Source organism: Scylla paramamosain, chromosome 29, assembly GCF_035594125.1.
Source record: "Scylla paramamosain isolate STU-SP2022 chromosome 29, ASM3559412v1, whole genome shotgun sequence".
NCBI lineage: Eukaryota > Metazoa > Arthropoda > Malacostraca > Decapoda > Portunidae > Scylla > Scylla paramamosain.
In genome coordinates, this window is record NC_087179.1 from 9,631,880 (window position 1) to 9,651,879 (window position 20,000).

General features: G+C 45.4%; 5 protein-coding genes across 5 annotated transcripts; 3 read left to right on the forward strand and 2 right to left on the reverse strand.

Annotated features, from left to right (window-relative positions):
- The first annotated feature begins 7,040 nt into the window (after positions 1-7,040).
- Positions 7,041-9,198, forward strand: LOC135115245 (pro-resilin-like). Its single transcript, XM_064031791.1, has 3 exons — positions 7,041-7,087; positions 8,189-8,275; positions 8,611-9,198. Exons 1-3 carry the CDS (start codon positions 7,076-7,078, stop codon positions 8,950-8,952), a joined length of 441 nt encoding a protein of 146 aa, XP_063887861.1. The 5' UTR covers positions 7,041-7,075; the 3' UTR covers positions 8,953-9,198.
- Positions 9,199-9,587: 389 nt separating this feature from the next.
- Positions 9,588-10,499, reverse strand: LOC135115246 (pro-resilin-like). Its single transcript, XM_064031792.1, has 3 exons — positions 10,355-10,499; positions 10,127-10,201; positions 9,588-10,014 (listed from the first exon to the last, which is right to left on the reverse strand). Exons 1-3 carry the CDS (start codon positions 10,364-10,366, stop codon positions 9,727-9,729), a joined length of 375 nt encoding a protein of 124 aa, XP_063887862.1. The 5' UTR covers positions 10,367-10,499; the 3' UTR covers positions 9,588-9,726.
- A 1,862-nt stretch (positions 10,500-12,361) lies between these two features.
- On the reverse strand, positions 12,362-13,604 carry LOC135115687 (uncharacterized). Its single transcript, XM_064032606.1, has 2 exons — positions 13,448-13,604; positions 12,362-13,264 (listed from the first exon to the last, which is right to left on the reverse strand). The coding sequence occupies exons 1-2, from the start codon at positions 13,457-13,459 to the stop codon at positions 12,503-12,505; spliced, it is 774 nt and encodes a 257-aa protein (XP_063888676.1). The 5' UTR covers positions 13,460-13,604; the 3' UTR covers positions 12,362-12,502.
- Positions 13,605-14,534: 930 nt separating this feature from the next.
- LOC135115689 (cuticle protein 8-like) lies at positions 14,535-15,779 on the forward strand. The gene is made up of 3 exons (XM_064032607.1): positions 14,535-14,606; positions 14,810-14,872; positions 15,270-15,779. The coding sequence occupies exons 1-3, from the start codon at positions 14,595-14,597 to the stop codon at positions 15,621-15,623; spliced, it is 429 nt and encodes a 142-aa protein (XP_063888677.1). The 5' UTR covers positions 14,535-14,594; the 3' UTR covers positions 15,624-15,779.
- Positions 15,780-17,776: 1,997 nt separating this feature from the next.
- LOC135115690 (cuticle protein 8-like) lies at positions 17,777-18,960 on the forward strand. The gene is made up of 3 exons (XM_064032608.1): positions 17,777-17,854; positions 17,987-18,049; positions 18,448-18,960. The coding sequence occupies exons 1-3, from the start codon at positions 17,843-17,845 to the stop codon at positions 18,613-18,615; spliced, it is 243 nt and encodes an 80-aa protein (XP_063888678.1). The 5' UTR covers positions 17,777-17,842; the 3' UTR covers positions 18,616-18,960.
- The last annotated feature ends 1,040 nt before the right edge of the window (positions 18,961-20,000 follow it).

Genomic DNA, 20,000 nt, shown 5'->3' on the forward strand with positions numbered 1-20,000 from the left:
TGTGTGTGTGTGTGTGTGTGTGTTGAAAGGAACTGATGCAGAGAGAGAGAGAGAGAGAGAGAGAGAGAGAGAGAGAGAGAGAGAGAGAGAGAGAGAGAGAGAGAGAGAGAGAATCATCTTTTGTGAGGTATTATTAGCTGATACAATGACCAGTCTCTCTCTCTCTCTCTCTCTCTCTCTCTCTCTCTCTCTCTCTCTCTCTCTCTCTCTCTGAGGTTCACTTAATTACCACACATAATAATAGGGTCCTAAGGTCACACGATAAGGTCAAAAGCTCATAAGAATAGTCAAAACCATTCACCAGTTATTTAATAGTATTCGTACCGGTCACCACCACCACCACCACCACCACGACCTTTGCCTTCCCCAACCCTCCTCAATTTCCTGCAAGTCAAGGTGCTTTTAAAATAGTTACCCATGAAATGCATTACTTTAGCTCAAAAACCCTATCTTTGTTCTGTTTATCTGAGTGCATATGATTAAGAGGGGATCTGATGGAGGCATTTCAGTAAGGGATATAGCAAGGGTGATATAAGATAATCCCTAAGGTAACCGTGGAACTCTCTGTCTGCTTCTGTGTTTCGTTCTTCCTATGTCTCCATTTCTTTCCTGAGGGAGGTTTCAGGCGTTTCCATAGTTTTGGGTAATTTTTCGACTGTTCTCTTTGGGGATTCGAACATTCAGTGGGCCTCTTTTATTGTCCTTGGCCAGCTTATTACGTTAAAAAAAAAAGGAACGAAAAGTAACAAATTAACAATGATGAAGTTAGATTTCAAAGAGGTGATACAAAGGTGGTTCTGAAATATGGTGGTAGATAATACACTCAGTAATTTGGTTGTTAATGTAGAGGCGATGGGAAGCTTAAAAGATTAGACAGATTTGCCAACATAATAGACTGACACGTCCATATTTTTTTTTCACACAAGGACTGCTTCGAGTAGGCCTACTGACTCCTTTCACTCTGCGCTATGCTCTCTTGTTCTGCAGCCTGCACTGTATTTGTTTGATAGGTCTACGGATACAAATGAAAGATTGGCATACGTATTATCTTTTCATACTTGAAGTGCTTCGGGTAGGCCTACTGGCTGGCTCCTTTCACCTTCCCTTATGTTCTTACGCTCCAAAGGCTACACCGTATATGTTTAAGCAGATAAAAAATAAACAGCTCTAAATCATGTTATGTGTTCAACCGGACAAAAAAATAACCAGTCTCCCGCGTGTCCAGACTTGCACAAACTTAACCATAAGCATTTATTTGCAACACCACCGCGATCACTTAGCTCACTTTACTTTCCCGCCCAGTAATATTCATCCAAACTCGGTCACCTGCGCTCACACATTCCCAAGCGGGCATTTCTTAAGAGCCTAGACCAGGTGAAGCGAGGCGCGGCGAGGCATGGTGGACTAGGGCATATACCTTGTATGTACAGGTGTTACTGCTGCCTGGCCGGCCCTGGTTATAGGTAGGTGGAGCTCTCCTGCCAGGTTGCCTCACTTCTACTAGGCGGTGCTTGGCTTGCCCTGGTTATGCAAGGATTGGTTCAGTTCAGCCTGTTACGTGAAGGCAACAGTGTGATATAATGTGTTTATGTCACAGGAAAAGGTCTCAGGACTGGTGAGGTGAGGTGAGGTGAGGTGAGGTGAAGGGAGAGTACCTTGCCTTGCTGCAGAGGTGTGGTGGTGTCTGGAAAGGTGTGGGGGTGATGTGGATGGTGTTTTAAAGTGTTTGAATGTGGTGTTGTGTGTGTTGTCAGCTGTAGTGTTGCTGTTCAAAGTCTTGTAAGTGGGTAAAAGTGACTCTGTCTTATTTTATTCATCTTGTAACTCAGAGGAAACAGAATATCATAATAAAAAATATATACACGTCTCACCAAACATTCCTTTACTGAATTATCTGAACTATCGAAACATTTCACATGAATTCTCTCAAGGTCTTCTGTTTCAACATTTCACACGCTTTTTGCAAGACAATTTTTCTGGTTGTTTTTTAAAAGTTTTCCAGAGGTCTTGATGTAAAAAACACACGCGTTCACTCCCACAGCGGGGCGTTGGTCCTGCGTGGAGGTTCTCAAACTTCACTCCTGCTACAGAAACAAAGAAAAAGAAATAACCGCTCGCACAAATAACGCATCCCCAGACGCACACACAGTAAAGACAGCCACTGGAATCAATGCCTTTACTCCATTAGTTCAAACACACATCGTAGCTAGAAACCCAAATCTGTTACACCTACAACAATCTAGAGAAGTGTTACCTTAACCTCCTCCCTGTACCTTCACCTCCATTACAAATACAGCACATTACCATGCCAACGACCATTTGTGCCCGCCCCTTAAAACAGTCTTAAATTACACCTTTCCCTTCTTATATAGTTCGTCTCTGTAATATCATAGTTACTACACTGAATGCTGATGATAGTACGACCCTTGTTAATACACTTGAGAAACCCTGGACGAACCACTGAGAGAAAACGTAAATATAGACACTTTCTCTACTACTCGATTCGTTTGCTGCCAGTCATGCCTTTATTAATTATACTCCTTATTTGAGCCTTACGGTTTAATAATCTTGAGGAAAACCCACAGCAGTCAAGGGGTTAGTGCAGTACAGTGTACCAACGCAAAACACCTTGATATGAACTGCCCCACTGTTTGACACAACACCTAATCCTTTGGGAAAATCTCTGGTGGTCTACACACACACACACACACACACACACACGACTAGCCACCAAAGCACCTTGCACCTGGAAACATACAAAAACAGGTTAATGAAATTCGTGAGCATCATATACATCAGGTGAGAGACACAGGTGAGGAAATTCAGATCGCCCCGCGCCCCGCCGTACCCTGGCCAGGTAAGGCTGCCCCGCTTGGACCCGTCTCGCCTCGCCTCGTCTTGCCTCGGCTCGCCTCGCCTCGCCCCGCCCCGCCCCGCCCCGCCCCGCGCCGCCCCGCCCCTGCCTCTCTGGGTGTGGTGCTGACTGCTGACCTCACTTTTTCCCATAAATATGACCCGGCTGACCTAGCTCCACATGAGGGAGGCTGCGAGGTGAGCAGGGCTTTAATTATTACACATTTTCTTTCGCTATTCAGTAACGTTGTGTTCGTGGGTTTTTACAAATTGTCTTAATGTTTTTTTTTCCCCTTTTTTTTGTCTTTTTTTATGTTTTATTGTTTTTTTTTTCGCAAATTGTTTGATTTTTCCTCTTTTTTCTTATTTTCTTTCCTTTAACGTTTATTTGCGACTTTTTTTTACAATTTAATTTACTTTTCTTGTCTGTCTTGTTCTTTATTTTCCTTTCTTTAATGATATTTCGTATGCTAACATTTCAACTTGCTTCTTTACTTTTTTCTCCTCTTTCCTTCATCATTAACTGTCTTCCTCTCTTTTTCCTCTCCCTATTTGAGCATTATAATATTTTTTCTTCTTTCTCTCTTTCTTCTCCCCCCAATGTCATTATTTAAAAATTTATCCTTCATCTTCAAATACTTAACTTTTAACTGTTCAAATACTTCTCTTCCTATTTTTCTTAATTTCTTTTATCAAACTATATTTCTCTTTCATCTTTGGAGACATCGAATTGCTCCTTGTCTCTCCTTGTTTCTCTTCTCTCTCTCTTCTTCAGTATCACTTAATCTTTATCTTTTCACGTTAAAATTGTCTCTTCGTCTCTCTCTCCTCTCTCCTGCTCAATAACGTTTCATTTATATCATTTCACCTTGTAATTTCTTTTCATCACTTCTCTTACTCGTTATTATCTCCCTCTCGCTCTCCTTGTTTCCTCATATCTTTATCGACATCACCGTCTCGCTCTCTTCCTTATCTACACATCGATTTCTTGCCTCCTTCTTCACCCTTCCTCCTCCTTCTCCTCCTCCTCTCACCTCCTCGCCCTGGCTTTACTCTCACTCCTCACTTTCTCACTCACTCCACACACAGACAAAAAGTGGATTTCAGTCAGAACTTCTCCCCTGGGTGTAAGTGGTGTCATAATTATATGTTTTGTTATCTTTTTGTACTGCCACCCTCACCACCACCACCACCACCACCACCACCACCACTTCGTTTCTCCTAGCATCTATTATCGTCACTGTCTCCACGCCTCTCATTTGTTCCCCACCAGTCTTTCCTTGATCTAGTACGTGTTATCAGTTGTTCAGATTATCATATATACGAACAGACAGACATACGTACGTACACATGTACATCTTTGGTGTATCGGTGACAAATCTTCCATCATCTTGCATCATAATAGAGGTACATTACTGTTCACCAATAGCAAGACAACATACATACATACATACATACATACATGCATACATACATACGCACACAAATGGATTAAGTGGTTAAATTAAAAAAAAAGTAATTTGATATGTGATAATTTAGATTCTTCACTGGGTATTTGACACCTCCCCCCCCCCCTCTCTCTCTCTCTCTCTCTCTCTCTCTCTCTCTCTCTCTGATCTGTATACCTGCAATTAACTGGATCTGGGTCAGGCAGGTGGTGGAGAGGGGGGTGGGGGCAGGTGGCCAGTCGTAGCCAGGCTGTACGTGCCTTCATCTCCTTACACCCCCGTCCCGCCCTGCCCCGCCCCGCCCGCTCCGCCCGCCCACTCCATCCACCTTGACCCTCCCTCAGAGTACGTTCCTCCTCCTCCTCCTCCTCCTCCTCCTCCCTCACAACACACACCTAGCCACCCCCCTCCCTCTCTCCCTCCCTCCCCCAGAAACCCGTTCTCTTCATGCCCGAAGGTGTAAATACCTCCGTTTTCTTTGACGCCAAGGCTCACACCCCTCGTTTTCTGTTTCTCGTCATCGCTGGTGTGTTTCGTAGACTGTAGTATGTTACTGGGGTTAATTTACCTCTCTCTCTCTCTCTCTCTCTCTCTCTCTCTCTCTCTCTCTCTCTCTCTCTCTCTCTCTCTCTCTCTCTCTCTGTGTGTGTGTGTGTGTGTGTGTGTGTGTGTGTGTGTGTGTGTGGTTATATGTTTTGTATTTAAGATTTAACATTCCAGTTCTATCATAACTTTGGACTCACAAGGTAAAGTTAGTAACTAAGTAGCTAACGGGCGGGAGGGATGGAGGGGGGGGACTTAACAAGACTGAGAATGTGTGATGCTTGGGACATTGGCGACAGTGAGCCAGAGTATCGGTGGTCGGAAGGCGCCTGACGAGAGAGCATCTATCCAGCCAGCCAGACAGACAGACAGACGGACAGCCATCCAGCCAGCCTCCCTCACCTCCTCATCTGTTGCTGGGTTAAAGTTCACAGGGGAAAAATAATAGAAGGAATTAAAGGGATGACGAAATGTGAAAGATGTGGTAGCCATAATTGGAGGAAAAATGATGACGAAAAGGAGAAAAAATGGTGATGATGAAAGCAATTGGCGAGTGAATGTCCAAGAAATGTGGCTTGTTTTTACGACAGCCATTAGCACCGACACCACCACTACAACCACTACAACCAGTGCCGCGGTGATTTTTTTTTCTTTTTTTTTGTTTCTTTTCGCCTCGCCTCTTGTTAGCGCGTGGGAAAATAAGACACATGATGAAAAGAGCGTACACTTAGCGGCACAAAGTATGTCATGTGTTTTTTTAGGTCCTGTACCATGACCACCTTGGCTGTTTTATTTCTTTTCTTTTCATTCATCTCATCAATCATATTCTACCTTTAACATCCTCATTATTATTATTATTATTTTTTTCTTTTTTTATCTCCCAATCTCGTTATTCCTGTCCTTAATAAACCTTTCATATTTTAGTGTCAATCTGTCAATCATTTCCATTCCAACTTACGAAACACTAAAATCTTCACTAAATCCAAAAGTTTCCACATAAATAATCCACAAATACAACGGCAACTATCTTTCTCTTTGATCTCATTAATCGAAATTCCATTAGTCCCATTCTTACTGAGCTTCCATTCCGGATATGCCAAATAAGGAACAATTAAACCAACAAAACAGCTGGAGAAACGAAAAAAACAAAGAAAAGGAAAGAAAAAATCGCATTCCGTCGCTAACTGACCATCCATTTAATGATTACACGAACAAAAAAAAAAAAAACGGATACGGTACTAAATAACTTCCGATCCACTTGAGTAATCCGAGGTGCTGCGGCAGAACAATTAACATTCCCTCCTGCGACTCTGCTTCCAATCTCGCCCAGATCAGATGAAGCACAGACGAGCCACCTGGGATGTTTTGGCAGGTAAAGGTGCGATACAGGTGAAGCAGTAGTAATGGTGGTGGTGGTTGTGGAAGTGGTGTAGTAGTAGTAGTAGTAGTAGTAACAACAACAACAATAACAACAACAACAACAACAACAACAACAACAACAACAACAACCATCTCTGCTCTACAAAGCACCTTGAAGCATACACAAGCATAAAGACTACAACCAATAAATCACATCATAGTAAATCACAGCAAGTATATCAAATAAAGCAAACCAGAGTAAATATAAAGTTAAATGAAAATAAGTAGATTAGGTAAAGTAAAGAACGTAAACTAGAGCATATCGTGAAGTGAATAAGGTGGACTAGAGTAAGTAAAGGAAGTAAAGTGGAACATAATATAAAGTCGAATTAGGTACATAAAGTAAACTCAACCCAGCAGAAACTAGATCAAAGTAAACAACATCAATACAAATTCTCATAAGTCACCTGCAACACAAAACACAAAGCAGAGGAGTCAACAATACCCACACCCACCACAACACACCACACACCACCCACCACGCAACACAACAAACGAACTTAACCCTACACAGCACCACACAACACACAACACCCCATACACACCCTAGGCCACCTTTACCTGTAGCTTTCGTCACCTCTGAGCACGCGGGATGAATGGAAAAGTAAGAGGCGGGGAGTGGCAACGGAGGTCCTTGGGCAGGTGAGAAAGGTGAGAGAGAAAAGACGCTGGAGGGTCCTGGGATACGAAGCCACAAAAACAGACCAGCCCTGCGTCCTTATCGTCTACGGTCCGGCACACGTATATAAGCGCCGCGCCACACCAGGACCCATAGCAGTTTCGGTGCAGGTACTGGAGCGAGAGCAAACAATATGGTCTCTAAGGTGGGTCGGTGAGATGCCCTTCCTTGTTACAGTGGTTGGTGGTTGCCTTGTGCTGTCCTGTGAAGTGACTTACCGGTATTTTTTTTTTTTTTGTTTATTTATTTATATATATATATATATATATATATATATATATATATATATATATATATTATATATATATATATATATATATATATATATATATATATATATATATATATATTTTTTTTTTATCTACTATTGTGATTTGTTTCGGAGTTGGACTGTGGACGATTTCGGAACGTTTTGAAATGTTTGTGGTACATCGAAATTTAGAAGTGCGTACCAACTCCTCCACGATTTTTTATTTTTATTTTTTTCATTTTTATTTTTTTCTGTAATTTTTTTTTTTTTAAGTTTGTGCTTCTCCCGTCAGTTGTTTATAAAAAAAGTGAAAAGTACAGTACCTTACTACAAAAGAAGTACTGCTTCTGTGTACTTCTATCATTTAAAATCTTAGTGACTTACAAAGGACCTGTGCAAAGTTCTCATCTTGCTACAAAGTACTACCTTGTAGCAAAAGTTTTATCTTGCTTTATCTGAATCACTTGATAATTTCTAACACTGACACAAGCAAAGTGTGAAAAATACTTTGGTATATAAGTGTACCATCTCGTCACAAAAGCACCGCACTGCTAAGCAGCACTCCTCTGCTGTACCTGGTAACCTTTGGTCGTCAGGAAACGGGTCAAGTTCGCTCAAGGATCGCTACGCAAGTGTGAATCTAAATACCACGTTCTCTCTTTCCACTAACTTGGGGAAACAGACTTGAACAAAACAAAAGTAAATATAAACACCACGTTCTATCTACTAACTTGAGAAAGTAAACTTAAAACTAAAGCAAATCTAAAAACCACATTCTCTCTTTTCTACTAAAATAAACTTAACAAAAACTAAAATCCAAAACGTCAAGTGCACTCTTTCTACCTTAACAACTCACAATTACCTGCAACAACCACACGTTCACTTCATCAACTCACCAAGACACAACCACCATCACTACAAGCAAGTCTGGAATCAATATGTACAAGTTCACTTTTTTACGCTTACTTCAACAAACAAGGCGTCGCTTTTTGCCAGGTCATCTTCCTGCTGGTGGCGGCGGCGGCTGTGGCGGTGGTGGCAGACGAGCGACCAGTTTATTCTTATGAACCCGCATCGTCAGAGGTGAGTACAGATGCGCGGTGTGTGAATGGCGGGGTGACTCATGGTGGTGGGAAGAGGAGGAGGAGGAGGAGGAGGAGGAAGATGAGGAGGAGAGTATGAGGATGGTAAGTAGTAGATGAGAAAATATAAATGAGAAAATGAATAAGTAGTGAGCTCAAGTAAACATTATCATTATCATCATTATATTATCAGCGGTATAATTAGCCGACAAGATTCCACAGCGAGACAAGTATAAATAAGATAAAGCAAAGCAGGGTACGTCAAGGAAAGCAAGACAGACACTCCCCAAGGTCTTCCATGTGCTTTCTAATGATATACAATTCGGTCATTTTCAGGAATCCGACGAGTCTGAGGAATCCTTCGAATCCTACGAATCCTATGAGTCCACAGAGGCCAAGTACAACTTCAACTGGGCCGTGAATGACGCGCCATCCAACAACGACTTCGGCCAGGAGGAGGCCCGCGACAACGACGACACCAAGGGCTCCTACTACGTGCAGCTCCCCGACGGCCGCCTGCAGAAGGTGACCTACTACGTGGACGGCGACTCAGGCTACATCGCTGAGGTCACCTATGAGGGCGAGGCTCACTACCCAGAGTCCGTTGAGTCCTACGAGTCCGTTGAGTCCTACGAGTCCGCTGAGTCATCTGAGGAGGACTCTTATGAAAGACGCTAAGTCCCCGCGGCCTCCAAGGGACTCGGGACTCTCAGGACACCAGCTCACCAGTGAAGGAAAAGACACTATCTTATAAATCTTTGGTTCTTTCTACAGTATCAGCTTTCTGTCGATCATCACGAAGGCTCAGGACTCTCCACGTCACAGCTTTACTCTCGTGCTCTTACTAATTCATCCTTGTATTTATTGATGTATTTATTTGCTTCGTGAGAATAAATCGGCATCTCGATGCCACGTGCAATAATACTTGCTTCTTTTTCTGTATGTTTCCACGCTCCACGAGTCACTCACACTGAGTGGATTCCATTGTTCCCAGTGGTTGTTGCTCCACTAACAAGGTCAAAAGGGAGTAAAAAAAAAAAAAAACATCTGAGTCAAAATAATTCAATACAATGAAATTAGTTGATTATCTCTTCATTTTGGCGCCGCAACAATGACGTCATCTGGCGCCATCAGCAAGGTGGAGTGTGGCGGTGGGAGGAAACACGGGAACGCCATGAACGAGTGAAGTGTTTCCTCTCAGCACTCACTCCACTCACTTATCTTATCCACGCAGCAGTTCAGTAAATAAGTAATACATAATTTTTCTAACCTCTTGATTTCCTCCAACACGAAGAAGTATGACACAATGAAGAGTTATGCGTAGCCATTTATTACTGATTGGTACATGTTGATGCATATAAATAAATAGAATGATGAAGATGACTTGTAGAGAAATCGTCCTTAGACGAACAGTAGTGTCGGGTCAAGGCGAGGTCAAAATGAGATCTGGGTTTATTTGGATCCGTAGTAACGGAAGGACTCGTTGGACTCGTCGGACTCGAAGGAGGCGGAGCCGGTGTACTTGACGTCAGCGATGTAGCCAGAGCCGCCGTCAACGAAGTAAGACACCTGCTGCAGGCGACCGTCGGGGAGCTGCACGTAATAGGAGCCCTTGGTGTTGTCACCGTCGCGGGTCTCCTGGTGGCCGTACTCGTTGCTGGAGGGGTCGTGGTCCACGGCCCACTGGAAGTTGTACTTGGCCTCGGAGGACTCGAAGGACTCGAAGGACTCAGAGGACCTCTGTCAGAACACGTCAAAGCAGTCCAACACACTCTCATCACTCGCGTCTCCCATAAATCCATAAAACTTTATATCATCATGAAGCAAACCTCCCTGACCACTCGTGACTCACCCTGGGTGCGTGATAACGCCTGAACCCGCCCCTGTCGGCTGCGGCAAGGGCAGCCAGGCCCAAAAGGATGAGGATCTAAAATAATGAAGGAAATCAGTCATGAGTATTGTTCACATCAAGCGTGACTGAAAGTATGATGCAAGATATGATAAGATGTGGGTGGCCAGCCATGCCCTTTTGTGCCACGCCCTCAGCCTCTAAGGGAGACTGTGAGGCCCCAGTAGTCACCTTGGCGTTCATGGTGAGTGTGGAGTGGATGCAGCAGCTGACTGTGATGCCCCCGTGCCTCGCCTCCAATATATACAGGCACCAGTTGGCACATGGGTCGAGTTTTTATTCGGAATTTCGCATCGCCCTGAGGCCGCCACTCCCGCCACTCCCGCCGCTAGAACAAAACATCTTGTGAAACATGTGCAGGTGAATGGCATTTTATCGCCCAGTAAAGTGTGCGGTCATCACAAAACTCTCCCAATTGTAACGATCACTAATGTGACAAACTCTCTCTCTCTCTCTCTCTCTCTCTCTCTCTCTCTCTCTCTCTCTCTCTCTCTCTCTCTCTCTCTCTCTCTCTCTCTCTTTCTCTCTCTCTCTGTGTGTGTGTGTGTGTGTGTGTGTGTGTGTGTGTGTGTGTGTGTGTGTGTGTGTGTGTGTGTGTGTGTGTGTGTGTGTGTGTGTGTGTGTGTGTGTGTATCTAAGCAAAATAAATAAAAGCTACTGTACATGTACTGTACTGTACTGTACATGAACCTCGAGAGAGAGAGAGAGAGAGAGAGAGAGAGAGAGAGAGAGAGAGAGAGAGAGAGAGAGAGAGAGAGAGAGAGAGAGAGAGAGAGAGAGAGAGAGAGAGAGAGAGAGAGAGAGAGAGAGAGAGAGAGAGAGAGAGAGAAACGAAAAAGACTGAGGAATAAAAAAAAACACCCATAAAACAATACGAGGCCTACATAACACTGAGGAAATCCAAAGACCTACATGAACCCAAAGGCCTACGTGAACTCAAAGGCCTACATGAATGAATGAATGAAAGAATAGGCAGTAGTAAGTGAGTACATCATCTTACGGTCTGAAAACAGTCTTACCATACAAAAGAGGCGACCTTGTGAGACGTTACCTAAGCTGAGACTCCTGTGGGGATGGAGGAGGGAGTGGTCCATTGGTGGTAAGCACTGATACGAAGGGTGGGGAGGAAAGAAGCCAGCAGTGGTTACCTTATAGGGATGGGAGAGCGGGTCACAGGATCACAATCAGCCTCTATCTGGACGCAACACTCACCAGATTGAAATGGGTGTGCAGACATTAGGAGCTGTTCTGAGGTGTGCCTGATGCTTCCTTGACTGACTGATTAATTGGCTAACTGATACATTGACTGGTTGACTGACTGGCTGGCTGACTGATTGACTGATTGGCTAATTGACTGATTGGTTGAGTGCCTAATTGACTGATTGACTAATTGACTGATTGGTTGAGTGTGTAACTGACTGGTTGACTGATTGCTTTAAGATGCCACGACGCAGTAATCTGGCGCCGCTGGTGCATGAGCATTTAAACAGACGAGCTTCGCTCAGGGTTGCTGTAGACGTCACGTGTTGATGTGAGTGTTTGTTTCCTCGTTATGGTAATGAGTGATAATTCTCTCCCTGTAGGTCGTGAGCCTCCTCCTCCTCCTCCTCCCGGGCCTCGTGTTCAAGGTCGTCGCGTCAGTCACGGGCTGAAGATTAATGACGTCCCCAGAGCAAGGCGCCGTGTAGATATTGGTTAATCTATTACTGCCGTGAATTGTTGTCAGTGTAGTAATTTCAAGAGTCCCTCAGAAGAGCAGGACACAAGTCGCCTTCCTTGGCACTGATAGTATATTTTGTGTTGATAAATGTCCCCCCTTAAAGTCCTACGAGCCCTGTGAGATCCAGCACAGTTCACAGTCCTCCCGGTGTCTCTCGCTACAGCAGCATCTCAGGGTCAGCGCCAGGACTCACGCAGGACAAGTCAGGTGACCGTGACCACCGCCATGTTTGGACCAGAGTGTGTTTGCTGTGATCATTAAGAGTGTAGACAAATGACGACGGATATTTGCTTGTCGAAATGAGAGAATTATCTACGGTGTGCTGATTTCAGAGCCATGACTGAGCAGCCAGAGTGGCTCCACAACACGCAGGGTGGAGGAGACTTCACGTCACGGCTGTTGAATTGTTGCCCTGTGTGGTGGTGCCCAAACATTCCCTGGTGACATGAAACAGAGTATTGTCTGTCACTACTTTTACTCTACAATTCCAATCATTAGTAATCCATAAATAAACTAAATAAATAACAGATCCTTGGTATGAGAAGTCCTGGGGGTGGCGTGAGTCCAGCGAGTGAGTGGGTGAGAGAGCTGCAGCGCCATCAATAGTAGTAGGTGCGGGAGCCGAGCCTCAGGAAGTTCCTTCCAGACTTCCTGTGCTTGAAGGGGAATTCCAGAGAGTCCCTCGAGCCGAAACGGTGTTCGAAAGACCCGCTGGCATCGAAGCGGTGTTCGCGAGAGTCGCTGGAATCAAAGCGGTGTTTGCCAGAGTCACTGGAGTAAAAACGGTGTTCTCCAGAGTCGCTGGAATCGAAGCGGTGTTCTCCAGAGTCGCTGGAATCGAAGCGGTGTTCGTGAGAGTCGCTGGAATCGAAGCGGTGTTCGTAAGACTCGTCGGATCCAGCGGCGCCGAGTCTGAAGAATGAAGTGCCGTACCTGGTGGGCGCGCGCAGCCTGGGAGCGGTGAAGAATGAGCCGCTTCTGGGCCTGGAGGAGAAGTGGAAGTTGGGAGCAACAAAGACTCTTCTTTCACGGGACTCTAGGGAGTCAGTGGAGTAGCGCGGCCTGTGGACTTCTCGAGACTCAGAAGACTCATATGAGCCAGAGTCAGGGAAGCGAGCCTCGCCCTTGTGGGTGACCTGGGCCAGGTAGCCGCTGCCGCCGTGGACGCGGTAAGAGATCTGTTGCAGGCGGCCGTCGGGAAGATAGACGTGGTAGGAGCCCACGGTGCTGTCCAGGTCACGGGTCTCCTGGTGGCCGAAGTCGTTGCCGGAGCGTCCGTCCCTCACCGCGTACCCGAAGTTGTAGTTTGGCCTGGCGGCGGAGGCGGCGGCGGCGGCGGCCAGGGCCAGGACGGTGACCAGCTGTGCGGAAAGGAAACGCTGCATTTACACAACCAAGGATTACATGTCCGAGAGTCGTGATTCGGATCGATTTCACAAATACTTCATACAGTCCATTAACAGTAATACCACTTTCTTTTCCTATGTTGTTTGCCTGGTGAAAATCAGTGAATCTAGGAAACCTGAGGTGAAAAGAGTGCAAACCTGAGTGTTCATGTCGCAGGTGAGTGCAGGCAAGCAGGTGTGTGTGCCGGTCCTGGTGCCAAAGTCTTTATATACTGGCGTGGTGGACCTGTTTCACCTTTTTAAGACTACAGCGTTGGGCAAGGCGCGAGAAATGAGTTTGTTTCACGTGGTGGACATAAGTGGTTTTGCAACACTCCTAAAAACCAGTTTGACAATTATTGTTTTCCGCCCCATGCTTTATCTTCCATCCACAAACACTGAGGCGTTGCGCAATGCCCGCGTCTTTTTATCGATGTTACAACCGCAAAACTTTTATTCCCTGAAAGACATCAAAGTATTCTATGACAATCTATACGAATTATTATTGTAATGGAAATAAAAATATGAACATCAGATTTCCCCAATGGCTTATAACCTGTTCACAGACAATGAGTTTTCATTTTTCTTCCGAATCAGCACGAGGTGAGGTTGAAAAAAGCTGAATTATAAGCAGTTTGTTCGAGTTTATAGATGCGCTTTGAAATTTGACAACAACAAAAGAAATTTAATCAGAGGGAGCACTTGTCAATTTAATTAAGTTCAGTCCAATTATTACAATAGTCTTGTCTTTTACCACTACTCCCTGACTTGCTCCTTGCCATCATCCTTTTCCTACCATTGCTTTTCACTTACCTGATGGAGACAACATGGTATAAATTACACAAACGTGAGCGATGGAGATCCCTTCAAGTAAAAATCTAGATCAAGCACACTTGCACGAGGCAGGACAGCAAGCACAGCACGCCGCCTCACGAACAGCTGAGGGCAAGTGAAAGGCGTGGTTGTGACAGATTCAAGTTGCTCGAACATTCCGTTGTGCCTGGATACGGGAATCTAATCGGCAGTGTTAGCAATATGTTGTGCTCTTCATGGTTACGCACTTTCGACACAACTCCACCTACGCTCTGGCCTCATTTAGCAGGATTAGCATTGCACACCCACGCGTCAGCTCCTTTCGGGATTAAGACAGATTTTTTTTTTTTTTATATGGGAAATTATGGGAAACTGCTTGAGATGAGTCTGGCGAATCAAGGCAAAAAGTGGTCATGAAGAAGGGGCGGCTGGCCTATATAACGAGTCCACAGCCCCTCAGCCTCAGTTCACACGCTGACTCCATCACACCACCATGAACACCAAGGTGTGTGTGTGTGTGTGTGTGTGTGTGTGTGTGTGTGTGTGTGTGTGTGTGTGGGTGTGTGTGGTGTGTGTGTGTGTGTGTGTGTGGGTGTGTGTGATAATCTTCAACAGTCTTACACTCTTCCTTCACCAAACTTTTGCCAAGTAGACACAGCCTTGTCACCATCATGAAGGTGTCCGACTAATTATGTTTCTCTTCGCCAGGTCTTCCTCCTGCTGGCCATGGCCGCCCTTGCTGCCGCTGACTTCAGCTACGGCAGGCCTGACGTGAGTCCCTGTTGTTTGTAATTTGCTGAATCTGAGATCAGATCACTGGGCATTTTTACTGTCTGTCCGTCTGTCTGTCCCACATTTTGAAAGCAATCAGTTTTAATTCCGCATTAACGCCAGCACCACTCAACGCGGAATATTTGACACCTCATTGGTAAAAATGACGACATTCCAAAAAGTACGAGCCTATCACAAGTTATAGGGAAACCTTTATTTTACGAGGCATCGTGCGTCTGTCGACTGTGGCCCCACGCTGTGCTTGGTGGAACACTGCAGGTTTGCCGTGAGCAGTGCAGGGGCTGCATCTTCCTCCCCAGTGTGTGTAGCACTGCCTGCAGTGCGAGTCTGGCTGAATTTGGTGACATAACTCACAACTGTCTTCTTTGTGCTTCAGAGTCGCTCCTTCGAGTCCTTCGAGTCCTACGAGTCCGACGAGTTCACCAGGCCCAAATACGAGTTCCAGTGGGCTGTCAGGGACGCCTCCAGCGGCAACGACTTCGACCACAAGGAAGCCCGCGACGGTGAAGACACCCAGGGCGCGTACAGCGTGCACCTCCCTGACGGCCGCCGCCAGACCGTCTCTTACGTCGTGGACGGTAACGACGGCTACGTGGCCGACGTCAAGTACGACGGCGTGGCTCGCTACCCCGACTCCCACTCCCGCGAGTCCTTCGAGTCCTTCCGCTCTGGTTCAGACTCCTTCGAGTCCCGCGAATTCTTCCGCCCACGTAGACCCTCTTACTTCTAAGACCCCAACGAGTCCAAGTAAACAAACAGACCGACGAGACCAAGCCTCCTGCTGGCCACTCGCTCTCCGCCGCCAAGGCTCCTATTTATTGTCCTTCTCATTGCTGACAATGGGAACACGCACATTATTTATTGACAAATAAATCAAGCAAATCTACCCTGAAACTCTCATTGTACTATCCTTATTATTTATTCCACATATTTCGCTAATTTTATTGTAATCGAGTTTTCATTTGTCAGTAATATATACGTAAAAGTGAGCTTTGCATCACACACTTGACGAGGTGAAGCGACTCACACTACTGGTCAGTGGAAGTTGCGAACATCAGCGATGAGTCACCGTGTTATCTGTTACTGAACCACGACGAAGAAAAAAAATACGAACGTAGATTAAATGCTGTGTACAGGCTAACACACCAGGAGCATATGATTTGTATTGCATTATGTTCACGCGCATGAAGGTGTGAGTGGTTTGTATCAGAACAAAACTGCAGTGACAGGGAGGGTAAGATTTCTATTTCGCAACGCGGGGCTGAGCAGGGAGCGTGGCATGAACTCGTTTCGTGATCATGTCTGCTTCGTTACTTCTTGAAGACACACAAGTATAGAACAGCAGGGGTCAGCCACTTGTTCTGTCTGATTGCTAATTAAATTATCTCTGCTTATCTTCCAATCTAACACACCTACGTCCATTACCCGCCCACACACGCACGCACGCACGCACACACGCACGAACGCACACACGCACGCACGCATGCACACACACACACACACACACACACACACACACACATACAGAGAGAGAGAGAGAGAGAGAGAGAGAGAGAGAGAGAGAGAGAGAGAGAGAGAGAGAGAGAGAGAGAGAGAGAGAGAGAGAGAGAGAGAGAGAGAGAGAGGAACTTGCTACATATATTATAATTTGTTACTGAGGTACATTAGGTGTGCATGTAAATAATGAGTATCACCTCTCATGGCCTAATGGAAAGAATTATTTAGTAGAGGGTTAACTACCCCAGCCAGTTTGAGCCAGTGAGTCACCAGGCAGCAAGACAACGCACATAAATATTAGTCAACGCAAGGACACGTACATCATTAAGAAATCATTCACTATCTATTAATTTCGTATTCCAAAAAATGAATGCAATGTGAGAAAGGAAGTGCATATTTAGAAAACTTGGTTCGAAGTAATTCAGATTGCCAGAAAGCTAATAATTAGAATAATCATAATATGGAAAGGATTTGTGCCATTTTTTTTTTACCCAAATTTTCTCTTTTTTATTATTTTCTTTAGTAATTCAGACAACAGTGGCTCTCGCGCCGCACCTTTCACTACTCCATGGTTAAGACTCGCAACATTTTCCACGGATGAGGTCAAAATATTTATTTTCACATGACTGCAGCAAATGTGAGAGATGTACGTAACTATTTGAAACGTAACCTATTTTCTAAAAAAAAATATATATATATATATATATAAAGAGAAAAGGCATTGGTATTGAAATTCCATTAACTGAAAACATATCTAATTGAGTACATTCAAATATTACCATGTCTATTATAAAGTACCTCAGACGTTACTATTCGATGACATGCAAAGGAAACCGTCGACACACATCGGGACTTTGAAACAGTCCTTCATGGGAGCGGCCGTTAGGAAGGCTGTGACATACCAAGCAAATAATAGGTAATCAATTACCAAGCTCTCAGCGAATTACCAAGCCATGAAGCACACAGCAGCTACATGAATAACAAGACTGTTGTGCCTGCCGTGCCCCCTCACCCTCCTCACGTCGCCACCTCGCACAGAAGGAAGAATGCAAGGGGGCAATGCTAACGAGGTACATGACAAGCAGGATTCTGATTTACGAGCAGAGGTGTTTGCTGGGCCAGATGTGACAAGTCTGCCCTTCGACACTTCGCGAAAGACTCAGTCAGTGTGGGGAGACACGCGTAGTGTCACTCACACTTGTAAGGTTTGCAATATTTACTTTAGTTTGTTTTTATCTTCGTCACTAATTGCTTCAATATCCACACATGTCCTCTTTAAAGTAACTGGATTCCTTTGAATAAAAAAAATATATATGGAAAAACGTCCGAGATGAGTCTGGCGTTGATTCACTTATCAAGGCAAAAAGTGGTCATGAAGAAAGGGCGGCTGGCCTATATAACGCGTCCACAGCTCCTCAGCCTCAGTTCACACGCTGACTCCATCACACCACCATGAACACCAAGGTGTGTGTGTGTGTGTGTGTGTGTGATAATCTTCAACAGTCTTACACTCTTCCTTCACCAAACTTTTGCCAAGTAGACACAGCCTTGTCACCATCATGAAGGTGTCCGACTAATTATGTTTCTCTTCGCCAGGTCTTCCTCCTGCTGGCCATGGCCGCCCTTGCTGCCGCTGACTTCAGCTACGGCAGGCCTGACGTGAGTCCTTGTTGTTTGTAATTTGCTGAGTCTGAGATCAGATCACTGGGCATTTTTACTGTCTGTCCGTCTGTCTGTCCCACATTTTGAAAGCAATCAGTTTTAATTCCGCATTAACGCCAGCACCACTCAACGCGGAATATTTGAGACCTTATTGGTAAAAATGACGACATTCCAAAAAGTACGAGCCTATCACAAGTTATAGGGAAACCTTTATTTTACGAGGCATCGTGCGTCTGTCGACTGTGGCCCCACGCTGTGCTTGGTGGAACACTGCAGGTTTGCCGTGAGCAGTGCAGGGGCTGCATCTTCCTCCCCAGTGTGTTGTAGCACTGCCTGCAGTGCGAGTCTGGCTGAATTTGGTGACATAACTCACAACTGTCTTCTTTGTGCTTCAGAGTCGCTCCTTCGAGTCCTTCGAGTCCTACGAGTCCGACGAGTTCACCAGGCCCAAATACGAGTTCCAGTGGGCTGTCAGGGACGCCTCCAGCGGCAACGACTTCGACCACAAGGAAGCCCGCGACGGTGAAGACACCCAGGGCGCGTACAGCGTGCACCCTCCCTGACGGCCGCCGCCAGACCGTCTCTTACGTCGTGGACGGTAACGACGGCTACGTGGCCGACGTCAAGTACGACGGCGTGGCTCGCTACCACCGACTCCCACTCCCGCGAGTCCTTCGAGTCCTTCCGCTCTGGTTCAGACTCCTTCGAGTCCCGCGAATTCTTCCGCCCACGTAGACCCTCTTACTTCTAAGACCCCAACGAGTCCAAGTAAACAAACAGACCGACGAGACCAAGCCTCCTGCTGGCCACTCGCTCTCCGCCGCCAAGACTCCTATTTATTGTCCCTCTCATTGCTGACAATGGGAACACGCACATTATTTATTGACAAATAAAACACCGAAAGCAAACTTAAACTTGTCATTACCTCAAACTAATTCCAAGCCATAATTATATTTCGTGATGGAGAGGGAGAATTACATTTAATGATGCTGGCTGATGTGCGCTTTGCCGTCGTGTTCATTCTGACTCCCAACCCTCCCTTCCTGCAGATAATAATGATTCATACCCTATCACAAATGGCGCCACAAAAATACTCGTGGAGTGTGTGCTGACTGCCGCTGGCACTGCTGGGACTCAAATCGCAAGGTAAGGAACAGGGAGGCGAGCTGATCAACAAATCAATACTGAAAACTTGATTACCTATATACAACACTTACACGAATAGAAACATTGCAACACTGCACATTATGCCAGTTCGTTTGTCTGCAAGTCTCTCTCTCTCTCTCTCTCTCTCTCTCTCTCTCTCTCTCTCTCTCTCTCTCTCTCTCTCTCTCTCTACACAGACACACACACACACACAGAAGAAAAGGTCCTTCCCACCCTGCAGCACCATCACCGTCAGGTCGCCACAACCTCACACAGCCTCCACCCTCTGTTGCCTAGATGACCGCCACACTTCCTGCCGCGACTCCTCCCGCATCGCCACGGCCATCACCAGACAGGCGTTGATAAGGTCACTACACCATCACCTCAGCTACTACTGCCACTGACACCACGACATTCAAGCTGTAAACCATGAACTATGAACTCGTAAACCCGTACAAATCTGACCAGAGGGAGGTTCCAAGACACTTATCCTTCAATTTTCGATGATTCTCTTGACGTCTTTTGGGACTGGCACCTCAGAGGGATTTTTTTCTTTTTTTTTTTTTTGTTTTCCTTGGCCAATCACCCTCTTACATAAAAAAAATACATATATACACACATACGAATAAGGTGTTGGTTTTTCTCTCTCATTAAGAACGAGGGTCTGGAAAATTAGGAGTTTAGAATGCTATGAAATAATGAATTGTATTTGTGACTTAGAGGTACAGTGCATACTACGACACTTGCCAGCTTTTCACCTCTAGAGCGGGGAACAATTGTGCTACTTGAATATAAATTTTTG